We start from the raw sequence: 21,294 nt of genomic DNA on the forward strand, positions 1-21,294 counted from the left end.
ATAAGGAACAGGTGGTGAAATTTAGAAAAGATGTGGCTGCAGGATTGGATAGAATAGATAAATCAGAACTTCCAGGAAAGCTGAAGTTGTGGTGTTTGCAATTTGGGCTATATCCTAGGTTAATGTGGCCACTGTCAATTTAGGAAATTCCAATATCCATTGTGGAGAGAATTGAAAGGTCAGTTAGCTCCTATATTAGGAAGTGGTTGGACGCTCCTAGGTGCCTAAGTAGTGTTGCATTGTATGGAAAAGGGATACTTCAGCTGCCAGCATCTAGTTTAACAGAGGAATTTAAATGTACCAAGGTCAGGACAGAGCTGTTGTTATCTGGGAGTAAGGACGTGGAAGTTAGGAGTGTGGTTCCAAATCCAACCAAGGGGAGGAAGTGGAACCCAAGATTGGCAGTTCAGGAGGCAGAGATAGCTCTTAGGCATGCAGAGATTGTAGGTAATGTTCAGTTTGGCCGGGGAGGCCTGGGGCTTGGCTCAGGCAAACTGGTATGGAATAAAGCAGGTCTCAAAGATAAAAGAAAGCTGGTCGTGGAACAGATACGTAGACAGGAGGAGATATTAAGGGGTGCAAAGGTAGTGTCCTAGGCTAAACAGGGACAGCGGTTGAATTGGGAAAGTGTAGAGAAGAGGAAGCTTAGTTGGAGGGACCTGTGGAGTATAGAGGAGAATCATATTAGATTCCTGGTAGGGGCTACATACGATGTGTTACCAACCCCCCAGAACCTAAAACTGTGGGTAAATGAGGACCCATCATGCCCATTGTGTTCAGGTACCGCAACCTTAAAGCATATTTTGTCAGGCTGGAAGAAGCTTGCAGCCTTTCTTACAGCCTGTCTCACGCGACAGACGGCCTGTCAGCAACTGGCTTTGTTGCCACATCTGGGAAAGTTATTCCCTGTCTCCCCTCAACTATCCCTCCACACTGCCAGAACACCCTCAGACAAATGTTAATAGTCTTGGCCTTGACTGAAGGTTTGGGCAGGGAGGATAACCTCGCCATCACTGCCATGACCAAATGAGAGTGTCATGATGGTGTTTAATCAGAGAATGGAGTTCTGGCACATCTTCATTTAGTTCTAAGTTCTACCCCTAAACTCCAGCAACACTGTTAGTATACAACTTAATTCTATGACCAACAGTCATTCAACCAGAATTCATCAGGATCATCCAGATTGTCTTCTGTCCCAAGAAAACTGTAGGGCTGTAGTCTCCTGGTCGACTAGTCGATTATTTGGTTGATATGCAATGAAGCTTGTATTTACCTGTATTTCACAGATATGAAACAATAAATTGTGAAGACAGTGAAGTCTCCACTAAAATAGCATTTTAAGTCTCGTGTGATTTTTCCTTTAGAGATTTATACTTATGCTTCATAAGAACAGAGGAAATCTCCGCTCATTGCTAGGCTAATGTATACAATGTAAAATGCCATAGGCTGGCGCTAACAACATTAACATGTTGTATTTGTTTGGAAAACATGTTTAGTATGAGACAGTTGTTTTGTCGGTGAATCTCTGAGTTGTAATGGAGCCAAATTATGTGCCGTTACCTTTGTTAAATGGTGCTGTTGTGCCTGATTTTATATGAGAAGAAGGAAAGATCGTTAGACACTAGGCTAATTTATACAATGTAAAATGCCATAGACTTGTGCTCTTAATGTTAGCATGTTGTATTGGTGGGGGAAAGGGAGCATATCTGTGTTTCCAGGGTTCTATGTTTCCCGGGTTCTATGTTCTCCACTTAACCCTGCAAAAAAGGCTCTATGTTCCCTGCTTACACAAAAAAGGTTCAATGTTTCCCAGGTTCTATGTTGCCCGCTCAACCAAGCGGGAAACATAGAACCCTTTTTGTGTAAGCAGGGAACATAGAACCTTTTTTGCAGGGTTAAGTGGGGAACATAGAACCCGTGAAATATAGAACCCTGGAAACACAGGGATGACCCCGGGGGAAATATGTCCGGATAAAGACAAGTGTTTGTCTGTGAATGCTGTGAATTATAATGAAGCTGATTTGTGTACTTGTGTTTGAAACTGTCTCTATTAAGCCATATTTAATGTGTGTTTTGAATCAACTAAACTTCACAGCACTTAACAGAGTCCTCCACCACCGACTAGCATTTTGGAACTGCAGAGTGACACAGACACACCACTGCAGATGTAAAAATAGTGTGCAGATTTTTTTTTCCCACGACTAATCGATTAGTTGAAGATTATATACAACTTCAGTCGAACAAGGTTTTCTTTGGTTGACTTTGCACAGCTCCCTCTGAAAACACTTAGGACTTTATTCACTGTTTTATACATATGCAGTAGAACTCCCTACCTCATGAAGGCACACTTTGATGTGTATCTTGTTGCTGATACCATTAATTTGCATAGATGAAAAAAATAACCAGAGACCTTTCTACATTACAAACATCTTTCCTGTCAAAAGGCTGTATTTGAGCCAATTACTCTACTGTGTATAAAATCCATCCAAAGACTTTTTCTAGTAAATCAAGCCAGCAAGGGAGAACAGCTCCTACTTTAGATCAGAGAACCCTAAAGAGAACATATGCATTGATTTTCTGCAAGTAGCTGTAAGCTATGAGGTGCAAAAACATTACAAATTACCCTTAAAATTTGTTCTCAGTCAATCCTGACTTCAGCATCTGTACAGTACTTCATTGTACTTTACTCCTGAGGCCTCTGCACTTCTTTTCCCTTACATGGATCACAAACCTCCTGTGGTCCAATGGAAAACATCAGAAAGAGAGAAAAGAAATACCCCCTCCCCTGACTTCACTATTTACACTATCATTCCTCCCTGCTCCACTCTCTCCAGCCTCTCCAGCCTGGATGAATCTCACTCTCAACATTTTTGTCCTTCAGGTTGATTGATGTCTGTGTTGTGTCTGGGATGCTCTCCTGACTCTCTTTCCATATGCTTGACACAACCAAAGACAACTGCCAGCAATGTGCGCATACTTACAGAGGCATAGAAGTGAAGCCGGAGGAGGGAGGGAGATTTCAGAGGGTTTGGAAATGTTTTATCATTGTCGTGTCCAGGGAACCTTCTGCTCACAGACTTGTCAAAGTGGTTTTGACAGGCTGATATGGGTTTGATTGTTATGACTGCGTAGAATACGAAGATGCTTGAAAAGCTGTTGGAAAACAATACATTTGCTATTTCTCTGTTAAGAGAAAAAAGAAAAATGTTTTTTGAGACATATTCCTCCCCTGAAAAAGATATCTATGCCACCTATTGGCAACCACCCTAATATGACTGGTGTTAACAGATGAAAACTTAATCACTCAGTATGTTTATATGCACAGGTAAGTCGAGCTACGGTTATAGTTTAAATATGCTATTCAACTGGACTGTGGTCCTTGTCCCAGTATACAAGCACAGGGGGGAGCCTCATTTATTGACCGAAGTATGTCCAACTCCACTACAATAGGTGGCGCTATGCCCCCTTTCAGCTTGTTAGTATTAAGCCTTATTCTGGTTGATCTATGACATCACAAACCCCCCCAAAAAATCGCCATTCCATGTTTTCCTCCCATCCATGTATGTTAAATTATTTAACTCTTTCAGCTGACACAGCATGAACTATCTCCTTGTCCGTCCAAAAATTCATGGCTTTAGATGAAGATTTCATCATTTTGTTATCGGCTTCTTCCTCTGTTACGCATTTAATGCTATTTGACATCTGGGTTTAAGCCTGGGGTGGACACTGTGGAGGATGTGCAGAATGCCTAGGCCAGTTTGGATCTGATTGACTGTGTACATGCAGGAGTAACTTGACTCCCAATCGCAATTTTCTGGGTGTGTTAGTCTGACTTTAAGAAGTTTGATTTGGTACAATTACTGTTGGAATAACATGTTTACATTTTAAAAGTCCGTAATTAGTCGGATTATCAGAATATTTTCAGCGGTAAAGTGAACTTAAGGTATAAAGTCAGTAGTGCCTTTTAAACCAAGTGGTCTCAGTTACCGGTACATTTACGTATGTGTCAGATCAGAAAACTCTCATACAACTGATTTTTGTGACAGTTATTTGTGTATTGGAAGACACTGACAAACTTAAGCCCTTTTTATGCAGAGATCATGCTATGGGGCTTCTACAAAGTCCCATCTTTTTGCTGCCTTTGCATTTTTACACAGAACCATATAACAGCAGCATCATGCCACCCCAGTGTTTGATTTAAAAGAAGATTTTATGGTTGTGCGTAGACCCTACGCATGTAGCCAACGCACGTTGCCTATGCCGTTGTGAGCAGTTTTACTTCTGTGGTGGTGTGTCTGTGTCACTCTGCAGTTACACCTCCAAAACGCGACAGAGACAATTTCAGACACAAGTACAAGTAGCAACTAGCAATCTTTTCGTCTTCTCATATAAAGCCAGAGACAACAGCAACATATAGGCTAACAAAGGTAACGGCACACAGTTTGGCTCCATTACAGCTCACAAAGTTCACTGACAAAACAACTGTCCTGTACTAAACACGTTTTTTAAACAAATACAACAAGCTAACGTTATTAGCACAAGCCTATGGCATTTTACATTGGGTTAGCTTTCACTGCCATGCCGGTATCTGGCCTGTGTTGTACCAAATTTTGATTTTTCTATAGACAGCATTTCGTGACCTGAGACAACATAGCTATGGTTTAAATAACGCTGGAGTATCACTTTAAGTTCACTCATTGCCTTCTACATCTAGTGGACAAACATGGGAACAGCATATAATTTTACATCAGTAGGTTAATGCTGAGTTATGGCATGACCTTATTATATAGAATTGCATACAATGTATACACTGGGTTGTTTCACTTGAAAACTCCAGGTAATTAACTGCTCATGTATAGTTACATGCCATGATCATTCCTGACGTTAAATTACATTCTTTAGCAGAAGAAATAAATGGCAGTTTACATTGTTTTTTTTTTTTACTTAAGCTTATCTGTAGGCCTAAGGCCTACATTTCTCCTGGGGTTCACAAATGCTAAACATTTACCATGTTTTATGACGGAGTCTCAAAAGGCCACATAAAACAGGATAAATCAATAAGGTTCCCATGGGTCATTGAAATCCTTGAAAGTTTGTGAATTCTGGGGAAAAAACATTTCAAGGCCCTGGAAAGTTTTTGAAAATATGCATAAATGTACACAGGTCATTGAAAGTCCTTGAATTTATCTATTTCTGTATTTGTATTGAAGAGGCTTTTGCACACCAGGATAATCAGCTTCAGTCATCAGGTGCGTTGGCACAGCAGAATGTGTTTAACATGGAAACAAGGATTGTCTGCACGCTGACTTGCACTTACACAACAATGGTTATAAACCATGGTTATAAACCATTGCTGTGTAAGTGCAAGTCAGTTTGCGGGCAATCCTTCTTTCCATCTATTTCTGTATGAAACTGTGTGAAGATAGGATTTTGCCGCATGAATTTTCAAAATTTTCTTGGGGGAGAACCCCTCAAACACCCCTTGGAATCTTTTTGTCACAACAAGACATATTACTGGTTTTTTTAAGCAGACGATCAATACTACCATCAGATTGATGAAACCTTGATCTGCGTTGTAAAACAAATATTGAGCGTCTATGGATGTATGTGGGGCTTAGACCTATAGATATGAATATGTTAACGTACACTCATTTCTTCTGTTTGCCACATGTGCATATGAACTCTTTTAAGGTAAAAAAAAACACAAAACAATAAAAAAAAAAACATGCCGCCCTGTCCACGTATGTTCATGACCACACGTGCACAAGCAGATATTACGTCAAGTTAAAATCTCATCCGGCCCTCTGACCAAAGTTGGCAACCCTTGGCATTTTACATTGTATAAATTAGCCTAACAACGCCTGGAGATTTCCTCTTCTCATATGAAACCTGGATAAATCCCTGAGTATAAATCCCTGAAGGATAAATCGAATGCTATTTTAATGGAGGTCTTACTGTCTTCACAATTTATTGTTTCCTATCTGTGAACTAAAAGTAAATACAAGCTTTGTTTCCACTGAGGGAAATGGTGTCAGTTAGGGGTGTAATGGTACACAAAAATCTCGGTTCGGTCATGGTAAGTCATAAGTCATGGTTCGTTTTTTTTTCGGTACAGTAATGAAAAAAATAGACAACTATTAAATATCTTTTACTTATTGGTAACCTTATTAAAACATACCACCACCACAACAGTTAACCTGCTGTTTTTTTAACACATTTTTTGAATGAAAAATATAAATATAAATTTCTGCTTTAACAGTTTTACTCAATTAAAATAAAAAGTATAGTGCAGCTGGTCAGCTTTAAAGCCTGCTTAGATTCAGTTTTATTAGTTACACTGCTTTTGTCTTGTCAACTAGTTTATTTCCATCTTCGTATTTTACCCTGAAACCAAAGTGTTCTCAAACGGAGGACTTAAGGTTTGCGGGTGGGTCTTCAGGTTCGTCAGGCTCACTTGCCATGTTGTCAAAATGTGAGAATGCGCTGCACAAAGTGAAAGCGGAGATTTATAGTCGGACTCGGTCCGTCACTCAATTATGTCCGTCGGGGAACTAGATATTGTAAATGGTTCGGCTCGCAAAAACGGAATTAAAATAAATATCCTGCGCCCAATAATTCGGTACAGGGTCGTGCCGAACCGAAAGTCGCATACCGAATGGTTCGACACAAATACATGTACCGTTACGGCCCTAGTGTCAGTATACAGCAATTCTGGGGAGGAGCACGTCAGGCTACGGCGTAGGTTACGGCCAAAGCTTTGGCCGCTATTGTGACCCATAAGATGCATGTCTGCAGCACTTTATGAACAATAACAATGGCAATAAAAAATGTTTACCATCTCTATTATATGACAGCTGATCTTGTCCTCTGCTTGGAGGGTTAAGAACTCCTGGTAGGGTTGGGTTAAAATAGATTCATTCAGTTTTATCTGATTCAAATCAATTTTCTTTTGAGTGACCTGAGATCAGGATGCAGGATCAAAGTTTAAACCTTGTTAATCCAGTAGTAGCTGCAACGCTATTTTCGTGTAGTTAATTAACATGCTGCAATAGCCTCTCTTCTCCCCACTTTTACACACACACACGCACATGCACACACACAAACACAGATTAGAGATGCCTTCGTGGAGACAAGGAGGTGAAGAAAACTTGAGTTGACGACAGCTATGTTTGTTACTGTAGATGCAATAAAACCTCTGTGAGGAAAAAGTCAGTACTTTATCAATACACCTGTTCAACAACACATAGTGATATTTCAGTCTGCTTTGTCCACAGTCTCTTATCCAATGCCGCTATTATTATGTTTTACACAAGCACAGAGTGCTTTCCAGCTAATAGGAAATTGTAACTAACAAGCTGAAACAACAGACAGACAGACATAAACAACAACTGTTTATGTCTAACAGTTTAGCTCAGTTTGCCACGTATCTTAAAACTTACCAGCAGTAAAGTGACCTGCAGGCAGAGGGAGGAGCAGAGAGGACAGCAGGACTGATACTGACTGACTGTGTTCTTCATTCCTTCTGAACTTTATTCAGTATTGTGATGTCAGGAATATGGTCAATTTTTCTGACATTTTAGATTTGTTTCTAGTGAGATATTGAGTTTATATTGTGACTTTGCTGTTTTAATATTCCTGCTGCTGCTCTAGAAACAACATTCAGTCCTAAAATGCTCAGGTTTAATCCTGTTCTGAATTTATTCTTTTATAAGAAACAATTTCTTGTAAAATTTACAGTATGCGTTCTCTGGGAATCTCTTTCACATTCTATCAGAAATTGGTATTGTAACTGAAATATCCCCAGTTGAATCGCTAATGAATTGAATCAAATCAGAAGATTGATTGAATTGGGATCTTGTGAACCAAAATCAAATTGATTCAGGAAATTGGTGGTGATACCCAGCCCTAGCTCCTGGACCTCATTGTTTTACAAATTTGCAGACATTTTGGCCGCTGTTTTTCCTCTTTGAGTTAGCTGCAAACTGCTACTACTTACTTTTTAAATCTCCTGCGATGGGTCGAGTAGCCTACATAACACGTCACACCCATCCTGTTCATAGTCTGTCCTGCCAGTTGTCTCTTTCATAACGATGTTGATTTGGTGCTGTTACTACCTTCACTGCCAGTTTAAAGGGTTGACATCTCTGTCCAACCATTCTGCAATTGTACCTTTTATACAAAGCAGCGAGGTGGAATAACACTGTTATATTCCCACCTCGAACAGGCTTATATTGTCCTGATAGTAGTGGGTTAACCTGATTAAAGACCAGACACCTTAACACCTTAAAACTGGAGGTTGTTAAAGGAACAGTCTGTAGGGTTTTGACTGCTGAAAACAAATATGCTAACATACATAACTGAAGAGTTTGAAAATCAGCAATCTTTGTCCCTCAGTTAAGTATATTAAATCAATATTTAGAAAAAATATTAATGTAAGTAAAACTCTGACAGGATCAGTAAACATGAATGACTTAAATTTTTTGTTCACAAATGCAGACCTGCACTCTATCAATTTGTGAGTGAGCAGTTTCCAGTTCTGTGTTTTGGAACCTTTTGTGCACATTTGGCTCACGAATAGTTCCTTTAATGAAGTGAGAACCCTCACTTTCCCCATCTTGAGTTACCTTACCTTGCATTTCCCTTCCTTTTTCTTATAGGGAGTAATCTTAAAGGGAATTGGGGAAACCATGTTTAGACTTCAAATCTTGGACATCCATATATGGCAGCATTTCTGAAACCACCTCTCCAGTGGTATTTGGTTGTAACCAGCATATCATATTTGGTCCCTCTTTAATAATTAATTTTTGCACCTATTAGGAAATGTTAAGGTAGCCTCAGGGTGTCTTATCCAGTGGTTTTCCCTGCCTCTCAGGTTTAGAAAGCATTCCTCCGGCTGCTTGGCGTTACTCCATGCGTCTGCACTCTCTGGTGTGAACAGCTGACAGCCACAGACAAAGCACTGAGCACTGGAGACAGGGGTTTGGAGCTGACACAGGGATGCCAAGAACAACTGCACAGGGAAGATATATTAAAAGTCAATCAAGTCGAAAGAACTGAAGAAAGATCTGCCAAATGTACCTGAAGAGATTCATGTAAGATATTGGTGTACAGTAGGTAGAAAGATTAACACTTTGAGATTGGATCCAGTACCTCTGCCAGAGTTTGTACTCTTTACTCATCTCTTCTTCCTGTCAGTCTGTACTGAGGGCTGGGTTTTATCAGGGTGGGGAAGAAGACGGCGGTCAGGAAGACGGATAGATAAGCTTTTGTCTTACAGTACTTCTAAAGGATACTTCCTGATCTGGGTGTGAACTCCCAGCAAAGGATTTTTGGAGCTCTGATTTTTTTTGAGGTGCTTAAGTTCCTGAGCATAGTTTGCTAAACCTCAACAGTAAAAACTAAGGAGAAAGAATAAGAAGAAAACCAGAGAGCGAGGAAAGCAGGCACAGAAGCTGAAGGTGCCATGCCTGCTGTTTGTCTGTTTTGGAATAAAGCTTGGTGTGCTCATATGCCAATATCCACCTCTCAGAGACTTATAATGAAGAATTGGAAGACATCCCAGAGTTTTGTTTGCTGACTTCTCTCTCCCAGATTTTTTTCTGTATTCCTGCACACGTTTCAGAGGCGCCACTGGATTTAGGAGCAGTGGAAGAGGAGGAGAAACAGATAGAGAGGGGTAGTTGGAAGCATATAAGTGCAGGGAGGAGACACATCACACGTTTCTCAAAATTGAAAATTACACAGTCCTTTTTTTTTTTTTTTGTCGTTGTTTTGACTGGAGCCTTACCAGTTGATTGAGACGAGCTTGAACTTGAAAGTAATGTAATATTTTCCAATGGATCAAAGAGTAACCAGAATGCTGCTCTCTCTCCCCCTCCTCTTGGTTTCTGCCATGTTTTCCACGGCAGTGGGGAACCATACAGGAAGGATCAAGGTGGTCTTCACACCAACTATCTGCAAATTAACCTGCGTAGGAGGCAGATGTCACAACAACTGCGAGCTGGGAAACACCACCACCATCATCAGTGAGAATGGCCACGCTACAGACACCCTGACAGCACCCAACTTCAGAGTAGGTAAGTGATCCTGACTCACCAATTTACACACACACAGCTCTCTATGGATGGCACTTCTAGCTGGCTGTGATATTAAAGCTGTTGATGGAAAAGACATTTGCTGATATCAGAACTATCTACTTAACTCTAGGAAAGCATTTAGCTTGAGCAGTCTTCAGAACTATCTGTTGTGATCTCTGGTATACAGGATAGCATACAGACAATATTAAATTAAAAAACAATGTTTCCATTCTGCATGTGTTTCTTTATCTACTATGATCTGTAAACACCAGGCAGCCTACTCTTGTTTATTGTCTAACGTCATTTAAAGTGCAATAGACTGCAGCTGCACAGTCTAACGTTCTACCGATGGTGTTGCTGTTCAGTTTTGCATCTCATCCAGTACCCGGCAGGTGACCCACAAAAAAAGGTGGTATTTTGTTTTTATTTTATTTCTAGGTTGGATTCTGGGTGAAAAAAGAACACTCGAATATAATCACAGGTGTTTGATGATTAATATATTCAAATAAATTAACACGATGATAATTGAATTTAATGTTGTAGCGTTCTAATCCCCTGACTGCTGACTTTGTGCTGCTCTGAGGTCTACTGAGGATAAATGCATAGACAACTTTTTCCAAATCCTGCTGAGACAGATGTCATTTTATCCTTGATATATTTTTAAGGTGATTGTAGGCTGACTTTGTAATTGTCTTAAAATGGCTGTTGAAATTCAGGTCTGAATCAATGACTACACAAAGATTTCTGGCTTGGTCTGTGGTTTTTAACATTGCCAATTGAAGGTGAGCATTGACTTATGACCATTCCTCCTAGGCTCCAAAAACCATTATCTCAGTTTTTCTTTAAATGAGGAAAATTGTGGCACATCCAATAGATGATTTGTTCAATGTATTCAGTCATATTTTGTTTTATATAATCTGAGCCAATAGAAGCTTATAGATGTTAAACAGAAGAAGTCCCAGAATGAAGCCTTGGGGAACTCCGCATTTCATTTTTTGTATACTCAGATGTGTAATTACCTGTAGACACAAAGTAGTTCCTGTCCATTAAGTAGTAGTTGTAGTTGATGAGGTGGGTGTACTACAAGGTAAATGGGTAGGTTAATTAGGAGGAAGTGGATATACTTTCCTATGCACTCCACTTTTTGGCTGATAGGTGGGTATACTGTAAACAGCCAGAAAAAGAGGTGAGGATACCCTGTATACCTGCATACACCCTCCACTACACCACTGGTTATTAAAGAATTTGCTGTTTTGGTTCGGGCCGTGGATCTTGTGTTGACAAGTTGGGTCAGGTCACAGAACTAATTGGTCATAAGTGCAGGTTATTGCGGATGTGATATTACTGAGGTGAAAAGCAACGTATCACCATGTTTTGGAGATTAACCGCCAAAACCATTGCATACTAATGGCAGAATGTTAGGGGTGTAACGTTACACAAAAATCACGGTTCGGTACGTACCGCGGTACACAAGTCATGGTTCGTTTTTTTTTTTTTTGGTACAGTAATGAAAAAAATAGACAACTATTAAATATCTTTTACTTATTGGTAACCTTATTAAAACATACTACCACAGCAGTTAACTCTTTTTACACGATGTTTGAATGAAACAAATATATATAAAATCCTGCTTTTTCACATTGTTTGAATGAAAATAGAAATATAAAAGTGTAAAATAAAATCCTGCTGTTTTTTTTAACACATTTTTTGAATGAAAAATATAAATATAAATTTCTGCTTAAACAGTTTTACTCAATTAAAATAAAAAGTATAGTGCAGCTGGTCAGCTTTAAAGCCTGCTCAGATTCAGTTTTACCAGGAACTTACTTAGCTTTCCCACTTTGTTAAAGTGCAGTAAACAAAACATGCTTATATCTAAAGTGCAGCTTAAACAATTTTACTCAACTCCAATGGCGTTGGTTATTTCTTTAGCGTGATGGTCAGGAAAACGCTCTTTCTTTTTAAGCGACGATGATATCGTAGTTTGCACCAGATTGCTTTCTCTAGTCGTGCCGGTTAATGTACAAACTGTCCACGTCACAGACACATCTCTGTACCTGACAGATAAACATTACATACTGTATATATATTCCCAAAGGTGTTAAATAAAAAGTTGGACAAACTCATAGAAATGTTGAAATTCAGTCAAGGGCATCTTTTCTTGGCTGAAAAACGTATCTATCTAAGCTGACCCTCTGTGGGAGATGAATAGACTTATAACTTGTTGATCATTTTGCTTGAATATGATTTATGATTTAGCAGAAGTACAACATATGTTCATCTTTGACTAACTCATGTATCCATTTAGATACCTTTTAATTAATTTGGATCTTAGCTTCTACAGTGTTCTTTAGGAGTCAAGATGCATTGTTTGTATGCTAGGAAGGAATTGTATCATGATTAAATTGATTTGATGTGTCAGGTTGAGAATCAAAACTGTAGGAAAAATGTCCTTGAACTGAGTGTATACAATAAGATTGCAGCCTCAGGACATCATGAAACAAGTTCTGTTTCTGAGCATGTAACGTGGGTGTTCTTTAATGTGTTGCGCAGGCACTGAAATCTGTGTCTGAACCTGCCTTAGTCCATACAAGGAGCAAATCTCCAGCTCTGACACATGCAGAAACATGGGAAGAGCAGAACAAGTTGAATTCCTGTCTGACTCAGCTTTACAAATTAGTAGAACTGGAGTAACACCAGCTCAAACAGAAAAAAACAGCAGACTGTTAACTCAGGGTGACCTGGAGGGATGGTTTTCTTCTGTTTACTGGAATTGATTTGTAGTGATGTGTGGGTTCACTCGTAGCCGTTTAATATATACTTATCCTAGTGCTGAATAAAAATGGCAGTAAAAGAAACCTCGAGTGTTCTTTATACATAACATTATTATACGTACATAGTTGAGTTGTAAATGTGAGTTCTTAACACAGTAATCCAGCCACAGTGTCCTTTATATGAAAATCTGGAATTTAGATCAGCCACCACATGGATTGGTAAATTAAAACATTGTTAACTCGGACTAAAGGGGTGAATGTGGCTCAAGAGGTAGAGAGGGTCATTCACTAATTGGGGTTTCTGGCTCCTCCATTCCGCATGTCGCAGTATCCTTGGCAGAGATACTGAACCCAAATTGTGAAATTGTGAGTGCGTGTTCACTGAGTAGCAAGTACAGTGTGTGAATGCAACTCTATAGTGTAAAAGCACTTTCAGTGTTCGGATGACTGGAAAGGTGCTGTACAAGTGAAGTCCATTTACTATTCAGTAACTCTTGAACATATGACGTAAATTTCCTCAACTGCCTATGTTAGAGAGGGTTGATACAGATGCCCATGGTTGACCAACATTTGACTGCAGACTGTATGCACCATCTGCATGAACACTTTTGGAATATATTACATTAGATTAGGTTTACAGATTGGGTTAATTTAACTGTATTTTCATTGCAGAGAGTACAGACAACGGAATGCAGTAAAAAAAAAAAAAGGTAGTTTTTATACCTCCATGCTGGTGATGGCCGTGGCTGGAGTCATTAGTTTTCCAGGGTGCCGATAGTCTATCCATCCTGCACGTCAGTCCATTCATCTCAAAGGCCAAGGTCACTGTGACCTCACAAAACATGTTTTGGCCACAACTCAAGAAGTCATATGCTAATTGTGACAAAATTTCACACAAATGTTTAAGCCTGGGTTTGTTGAAGGTGGCAGTGCTGTTTGGGCTGAGAAAGCCTGTGAGTTTATCTTCTCTATCTCCTTTAACTTTAGCTTATATTGGAGTTATGCTATATAGCGTGTGAAATAGAGTACGTTGAATGTGCTAGGAAAGGTAGTATCGGCATGGTCACTACCTGGAGTTTGCATAAACGGAGCCTGGGTTTGTTGAAGGTCATGAGAAAGCCATGAGAAAGCCAGGTCATGAGAAAGCCATGTGTAAGTCAGGTAAAGGAGGTTGTTGGGTCGGTGCAGGGAGCAGTGAGAGCTGGCATTAGGGGAGTGTGTCTGGGACGCCAGAGATCACTGTCTAGCTTCCTGGAGGTGTCGTGGGACCAACTAGACGAAACACTGGTGAAAGGAGCTTCCCACCTGATGACCCCAAAGACATGTTAGTTCTCACTGCTCACTGGTCTGTATAGTTAAGCCTTGCCATGCTTATCACAGGGCTTAGGAGATTATTCACTGAGTGCTGATCCTTCCTCTAGAGCACGAATGTCTTATGTTTATTTGAACTAATAGTGTGAAGTGATGGTGTGATGACATTTTTTTAGGGCTGCCACTAACGATTATTTTCATTGTCGACTAATCTGTCGATTATTTCTTCGATTAGTCGACTAATCATTTCATCGAAAAATGTGTTAAAATGTTGAAAAATGTCGGTTTGTCTCGCCCAAACCCCAAAATTACGTCATCTAATGTCTTGTTTCATACTCACGCCAAAGGGTTTTAGTTCACTGTCAAGGGAGAGTGTGTAAAGCTGCCAATATCTGAACATAAGAAGCTGCAGTAAGAGTATTTTGGGGTACTTTTATAGTACTTTTCTATGAAAAATGAGTCAAACTGATTAGTCGACTACTAAAATAGTCACCGAATATTTTAATAGTCGATTAGTCATCGATTAGTCGACTAATCGTGGCAGGCCTACATTTTATATCCAAAAGGTAAAAGGTCAACTTTACTGTGACATCATAATGTTTCTGGCCATTACTCAATGTCATTACTCATGAATAAAAGGAGAGACGTTTGATCAGATACTGAATTGGTGACTCTAATCTTGAGTGTCCACCTTTTGAGACCTGTAGATCTTCTGTGCTGCCGGGGGTAGATAAATATGAAGCATCCACATTTTTTAATGTCATGGCTATGTACAAGTCTGGACAGACATGGACGTAAACTGTACTGTAACTACAGCTTGACTGGTTGGCTGAGGCACATAACCATGAGGCAGTAATTCTAGATTTTACCAGATGCATTCTGCTTAGCGACTTTTACACTGTGTCCAGCTGTCTTAATGCATCCACAAAATCCACAACAGATTCCTAATCAAAGTTCTTGAATCAAAAATCTTGAATATGTCAAACTGTTTATTAAAACTGGAAAAAAATGGGTTTGGTTGGGTTTTAAGTTAAAATTGGTTAAGTTATAATTTTAATGGCATTGGATGACTATATCCTCATTATGTAAAAGGTTCTTCTAAATCCTTTAGATAGCAAAAACTCTTAGGAAGTGAATGATTCACCTTCACTCCAGTGTTATATGCAGGTTCATGTATTAAGTGCAGCTGCAATAATGGTGGCCTGTTTGTTCTGCCAACAATTCAGATTCATCCTAAAAGTTGCATCAGTCAGAAATACAGAACAGTTAAACAAATATTTAATATTTTCCAAAGTACTGTTGATATTTTGAGAGGATGTTGCTGATTTACATTGCACATGGATCAGACTAAATGTGAAGTAATAGAGCTTTAGCCTCATGTGCCTGTCCAGGCTTGCCTGATTCCTCCCCCTGCCCTCAGCCTTTCTCCCCTTCCTTCCTCTGTCTTTCTCATCTGTGTGATAGGGTGCAGACCTGAGCCAAAGAACTGGGTAGCTGAAAGTTTATTTGCAGTCCAGACTGAGCTCAAAGCGCCGAGACAGAATGAATTGACCTGTCTTGTTTATCATACTTACCCAATGAGAGAAGCTGTTAGGGAATGTTGATTCATGATACAATGGAAGAAAGGGGAGGGTCTTTTTAAACTCAACCCACAACCCACGAAAACATGTTGGCTAATTAAGAGAGTTAGCTAAGCCCAGATGATAAGGCTAGGTACAGTAGATTTATCAGGGTTTCAGCAGGTTCCTATGAACTGAGGAAAAATGTTAATATCAAAGCTAATCATCATATCACAATGAAATGAACTTTCTTTTCAACCAAATGTTGTCTGGTTATATGCTAGATACAGTAGATGCCTTAGCTTTTCACCAGCTAATCAGCAAAAAGAATGCTCCCTGGGACTCCGGCCCAGTTCTTCATCCATTTGTCTGATTGTCTTTAGGCCTGACTGGCTCTATCTCTGTTTTTCATGTCCTTTTTGACATGACTTCAGGAAGACGTCTTTGCAAAAGAAAATATTGCACTTCTTAATCCATCGGGGAAAGCTTGTGGTTGTAGTTTCTAGCCCCACTGCTAAAAAACATAGCTTTTCTATGTTTCCTGGCATTCACTTCTCTTTTTGCCAGACTTTATGTTTTTAATATAATTTTAATTAATTTTAATTTAATTTTTAATTTTATATACTTTATTAATCCCCCTGAGGGGAAATTCAATTTTAATGCAAGTACAAAATATGAAGCTGCACATCAGATGGCTCGTTTGAGATGTTCAATAACCGGGGATGGCTGGGCAGTGCAGGTGGTACGATTTCTCTCCGGCCTGTTCCTGACCTGCTCTGGCATCATTCAAATGTAAAAACAACAAAACAACAAAAACAACAACCTCATGAGACCAAGGCGGCTGACGTTTTTGGACCTCAGCGCTACAGTTGCTCTCCACCAACTGCAAAATTCCATGGCATGATGGGAAGCAACTGACTCTCCCCTCATCTCTTTTAGATGTTGGATCAGCAATATGATGTTTTATAAAAGCTTTTCAATTTTGTTTGATTGGAGGGATTCTGACTTTATAAGCCCGATTTTGCTCTATGAAGGTTTATTCTTTTTGCTGATCAGTGGTGACTTTTATCAGCCAGAGCGGCTGAATACATATAGTTTTCATAAACTGCATGCAATCTATGATAGTTGCAGTCTACAATATTAATAATACTTCTTAAATTCTTTGTAATCATGAAAAAAATTGATATGATGGCATGTCTTACATCAGTGGTTCTCAAACTTTTCCTGTCATGTCCCCCTTTGGAGGAAGAAAATTTTTCATGCCCCCCTCCCCAACAAAATTGTGACAAAATGAACCATGTTTATCTTTATTGAAATTGCATCAAAATCATTAATATTCATTTCACAATAACGATGAAGTTGCAAACATTTAAAAAAAAAAACACTTTTGTGACATTTGTCACTAGATTGACCCAGTAGTCTGTGTGCTTTTCCAGAAACAGAACATGTAAATAAAATGTGCATTCACTTTGCAAGAACAATAACAATTAAGTTCAATATGTGCAATAAAAAGAAGAAAAAAAGAAATCACTTTTTGTAACATTTGTCACTAGACTGCACCACCAGTCTGTGTGCTTTTTAAAAAACAGAGAAAAAAATCAATAAAATGTGCATTCACTTGCAAAAAAGAACAAATGCAGATACTTGGCAAGAAAGATGACCAAGTCAATTTGTGAGAGTTCTATTCTTATCACTGCATTACTGGCTGCAATGAGCCTGTTTTGCACTGCACATCTTTTCAAAATGGGGCCACTCTCAAGTCATGCTCAATGTTGAGCTTAGATCTGTACTTTGTTTTCAGTGAGGCAACAGCAGAAAGCCTATCTCACAGAGATAAGATGTGGTGAAGGGAAGCAGAATGCCCACAGCCCTCTGCCCTATGAGTGGATGCTCCCTCTCCACACCAAGCCAGAATTCAAACAGTGTCTGAGCAGTAAACCTCAGCGTCAGGGTGGAGTCAGATGTCATCTCGATGAATTGGTCCTCTTCAACAGAGCTGAAATCAGCAGGTGCTGCTGTGTTAAATGGATCTCTCACCCAATCATACTGAGCAGTGTTGTTTGAGAAGTATTTTTGAAAGAATACTCTCAGGGAAGAGATGTGCTCCTTCAGACATGGAATCACTGTGGTGGCTCCAGAATCACTGGTGTCAGCAAATTCATTCAGATTCTCAAAGAAATCAGTGTTTCCTTCATCAAGTCGCCTGTCCCAGATCTCGATCTTTTGAATGAATGTGCCGATCTTGTCTGCCAGTTGAGGGAGGTGTTTGTCTCTGCCTTGAAGCTGAAGATTCAATTCATTCAGCTTTCCAAATATATCGAGATAGGTCAGTTTCATCAGAAATCGTTCATCACTGAACTTGCTTGCAACTGCATGCATATTCTCCTCCTCCAAAAACATCTGAATTTCGTCTCTGAGCTCAAAGACGCATGACAGCACCTTCCCTCAGGAGAGCCACATGGCCTCGCTGTGAAACAACACAGCTGAATGTTTTGCTCCCATCTCCTCACAAAGTGCGGAGAACAGCCGCACTTTTAGGGGTCTTGTTTGGATGAAATTGACCATCCCAACATTGTTCAATACTTGGTTTAGTTTAGGACTCATCTGTCTTGATGCTAGCCCTTCTCTGTGTATGACACAATGCGTCCATTGCGCATTTGACGAGACCCACTTGATTAGTGCCTGCAGTCCTTTCTTTTTCCCTGCCATGGTCTGTGCAACATCCGTGCAAACGCCCAGACAGTTCTCCCATTTCAGCCCATGTTCTGTCAGGTAACAGTCAAGAAGCTTAAAAAGTTCATCAGCTGTTGCTCTGCTTGGGACATACTCGCAAAACAGCAAATCGTCATACAGTGACTCTGACGTGACAAAGTGAGCATAAGCAATAAACAAGCAGTCTTTATTGCTATCAGTAGCCTCATTCACTTGTAAGGCGAAATGTTAGTCTTTCAGTTTTTCAGTGAGTTGTTCCTCCAGGTCAACTGAAATGTCGCATATATGTCTTGCAGCTGTGTCGTTGGAATGAGGGGGAGAGCCTTCAAATTTTCAGCGCTTGTCTCATCAAGCATGGTTGACACCATATCTAAAGCTGTGGGGAGTATGAGCTCCTCTGCTATCATGTGTGGTTTCTTGAACTGGGCAATTCTGTATGCAACTTTGTATGATGCCATTAGTGCTTTGCTGTTCACCGATGCAGCTTTAACAAAGCAATGTTTCTGCTGACGATATTCACCAAGTTTTCTCTGAAAGAAGTTGAATGGCTTATTGGTATAACTGGGGTGTAATGTGTCTAAGTGTCTTTTTAATTTGTTGGGCCTCATACTGTCAGCTGCCAGTGTTTTCAGACACAAAAGACACACTGGTCTCTCCTCATCTCCCACCGCATTAACTGTGAACCCAAGAGCAAGATAGGCTTAGTCATATTTTTTTGACTTGTTTTTTGGTTGATTACCGTCAGCTGAGCACTTTGTCTTGTTTGTATCAGAAGCATAGCTTTGTTGTCTTTGGTCTTATAGCTGTTACGTCTACTTCTGTGTAATTACATTGCGAGCAATAAAAAAGGCATAATTCCTTGTATGTGTACACATACTTGGCCAATAAAGCTGATTGCAATTTATCTGGTGCTGTACAGCAGGTGAACATTTCAATTTGTCCAATACGTTATAAACAAATACATGCAAAACTGATGAAATTCAAATATCATAGTAAAAATTATACTTGCTAAATGTCAGCATGTTAGCATTTTTTGCCAATATTTGTGATAAAGGGAGTATTTATGGAAATTTGTGTTGACAGAGGCTAAAGGTTTTTAGAAGCTTCAGATCAGTCGTGTCCAACCAACAGCGTGAAACAGTCCAGTCCTGTTTAAAATAAAGATTCTGCTATCTTTGCATCAGTATCATTGTTAATGTACAACTACTATTGTTCTACAACTACTATAAGCTGCTCTTACGGCTAACACTGTGACTGCTACAAACTTAAACTTTGTGTTAAAAGAATAATTTATTCCTAGGCAAGTGCATACAATCCCCCAGAATATTTGAACCTATTCTATTTGCTGTTTTCATCTTTTCTTGAAAAGAAATTAGCCACTATCTTTGACCATCAGGCTTCTTGGCAGAGAATAGTTTTCTTTTCATGTGTCTGGAGGGTTTGCTTCCTTATTGTTTTCCCCGACCACATAAAAAATAGGTATCAACCTATTTTTCAGTCCTGATATGGTCAGTTCAGCAGATGGAGAAAATCTAATTCCTGGCAAAGGCGGAGTGAAAAATACTTGGCCAATTGCTGATAGTTTGGTGATAGCAAAACATATTCAGGGAATGACTTGAAACCACTTATGAATAATTCTGCCTGTTGTATGTATATCCCATTTGGCCTGCTGCAGTCCCTACAGAGTGGATTTAAGTGGCGTTTTTCCAGCTCCTCTGGCATATTTCTCCCAGGTGAGCACACCGGCTCACCAAGTGCTGAGAGCTTTCTGGCCCTCAGCTTGTGCTTCCTTTATAAAAGACGCGTGTAACTGCCAGCTCATTTTTGTCAGTTGCTGTCCAGACAATATTGAATCATTTAAAACAAATAGATTTTGGTAGCTTTTGGGAGGAATGGGAGGTGAGATGAGTGTAGAGGGGAAGGCAGGAGGGCTTAAAAGAGAAAGACAGGCGTAGCTCTTATTCAAAGGAAAGTAGTTTGGCACTGTCCTCGTCATGCCTTACACTTTATATACCATGACATCTGCACATATGTGTCATATTGTGCTGCAGCCACAATGCACCTTAACTAACTTTTTTGAGTTTGTGTTGTGAATGGCAAGGCTTTGGTCAGGACAGTTAGAAAGAGGAGGCTTAAAGACTTTGTAGAGCAGAATAGCTGGGTGACCCTCATAATAAGGGGGTAAGAAGCCTGGCAGTCTCAGAGTGTAGTTGACAGGTTGGGGTATAAGGTTTGACCATGTTCTATATGTAGTATGAGCCTCAAGCATTCACAGAATGGCTTGAACTATGGTCGTGCAATGAGAGTGGATGGCCTGTTTTCAAGGGAGGAGGAGTCTTGACCCTTTTTAATTTTGTTTTGTAGGAGATGCTTTTGAAAATTCCAGTGTGCAACTCTTCAGTGACTAACACGGCCATCAGAGGATTGACGCTCATTCTGGATTTGAAATTAACCTGATTCGGGTATAAGCATTTCCTTGAGAGGATAATTCTGGTTTACAGCTTGGATCTTGTTTCTGCAGCTCTTGCAGTGATCATACTCCAGTGTTTCCCACAGAATTGGAATCTATGTGTGGTGCTTGCTCCTGCCTGTGTGTCCTTGTGTATCAGCCTGTGTCCTCTCTCTAAAGACTGTGTTTTTTGCGGGCCCATGACATAGCACAGGTGGAAAACTATTGCTTTTTCCTCAGCAGCAGTTTGTTGATGATAAAATTGTGGGTTAGATAATTGATCTTTTGGTCTGATCACAGCTGATTGGATCAGCTGTTTTTGAGTGAAAACATGCTTTTATGCCCAGTTAAGACCAAAGATTCGCGATGAGACGAGTTGAAACAGGCAGCTACTTGCAATGCGCCATTCTGCA

The 21,294-nt window shown here is 39.8% G+C and overlaps 1 protein-coding gene across 4 annotated transcripts in view; it reads left to right on the forward strand.

Moving 5' to 3' along the window:
• ltbp1 (latent transforming growth factor beta binding protein 1) overlaps positions 1 to 21,294 on the forward strand; it is a 213,669-nt gene that overhangs the window by 90,512 nt on the left and 101,863 nt on the right. For all 4 annotated transcript variants that reach the window (XM_049601156.1, XM_049601157.1, XM_049601158.1 and 1 more), the window contains exon 5: positions 9,909 to 10,076. In XM_049601156.1, coding sequence (XP_049457113.1) covers positions 9,909 to 10,076 — 168 coding nt within the window. The remainder of the gene's footprint in view (positions 1 to 9,908; positions 10,077 to 21,294) is intronic.

The sequence above is a fragment of the Epinephelus fuscoguttatus genome, linkage group LG16 (assembly GCF_011397635.1).
Source record: "Epinephelus fuscoguttatus linkage group LG16, E.fuscoguttatus.final_Chr_v1".
NCBI classification, from domain to species: domain Eukaryota; kingdom Metazoa; phylum Chordata; class Actinopteri; order Perciformes; family Serranidae; genus Epinephelus; species Epinephelus fuscoguttatus.